Source organism: Zerene cesonia, unplaced genomic scaffold, assembly GCF_012273895.1.
Source record: "Zerene cesonia ecotype Mississippi unplaced genomic scaffold, Zerene_cesonia_1.1 Zces_u003, whole genome shotgun sequence".
NCBI lineage: Eukaryota > Metazoa > Arthropoda > Insecta > Lepidoptera > Pieridae > Zerene > Zerene cesonia.
The window spans coordinates 1,500,312-1,501,058 of NW_024045133.1; the positions used below are offsets into that span (position 1 = coordinate 1,500,312).

The window sequence follows — 747 nt, forward strand, 5'->3', positions numbered from 1 at the left end:
TCTCTCACGTATTTAAAAAAACTTTAAGAAAAATTCTGATAGATCTACCTATATTTAAAATTAAAATTTACATTGTTGTTGTATTCGGAATGCTTAATTGCGTTCGGTGTAATGGAAAAAGACCGCCCTGTTGGATTGAGTTTTATGCTATTTGTATGTGTTTTCTGTGTACAAATATAGTAAATAAATTTAGTGGGATTATAATTTAAATGATTTTTTTCAGCTGGCATACCTGAACGCGTACCATGCTCGCGTGCTGGCAACACTCGGCCCTATATTGAGAGAGCGCGGGCTTTTAGACGACTTGCAGTGGCTAGAGGATGAATGTAAACAGTTGAAAAGGGCTTAAGGTGATAAATAATATTTGTTTGATACGCTTTTACTAGCTTAATCTGTAGGTTTGTATTAAATTTCAACTTCTACTTAGTTTGTGACTAGATGGCGTTGTTTTCAATTTTAGAAATAAGTTTTTTTTTTTTCTTTTTTCAGATCGACCACAGTGAACATGCAGTGTAAAATTATGTATTTTTTTTAATATGAAGGTTTTTTTTCTATCGCGTAACAATTGCTATAATTAATATATACAATTAATATTTCGTGTATTATCATGACTGATTAAAGCATTTTAGGCATTTAGTAAATTTGTGTATGACATTTTTACAGTATTTGCATAAACCTTGATTTTGTGTTAAGATACCTACTTTTATACTATGGTATTGGTGAAAATAAATGAATATAAATTTAAAA

The 747-nt window shown here is 29.9% G+C and overlaps 1 protein-coding gene across 1 annotated transcript in view; it reads left to right on the forward strand.

Annotated features, from left to right (window-relative positions):
* The window catches only part of LOC119838482 (xaa-Pro aminopeptidase ApepP-like), a 14,254-nt gene extending 13,507 nt beyond the window's left edge, over nucleotides 1-747 (forward strand). Inside the window, exons 16-17 of the mRNA XM_038364431.1 lie at nucleotides 195-350; nucleotides 490-747. Coding sequence (XP_038220359.1) covers nucleotides 195-349 — 155 coding nt within the window. The 3' untranslated portion in view covers nucleotide 350; nucleotides 490-747. The remainder of the gene's footprint in view (nucleotides 1-194; nucleotides 351-489) is intronic.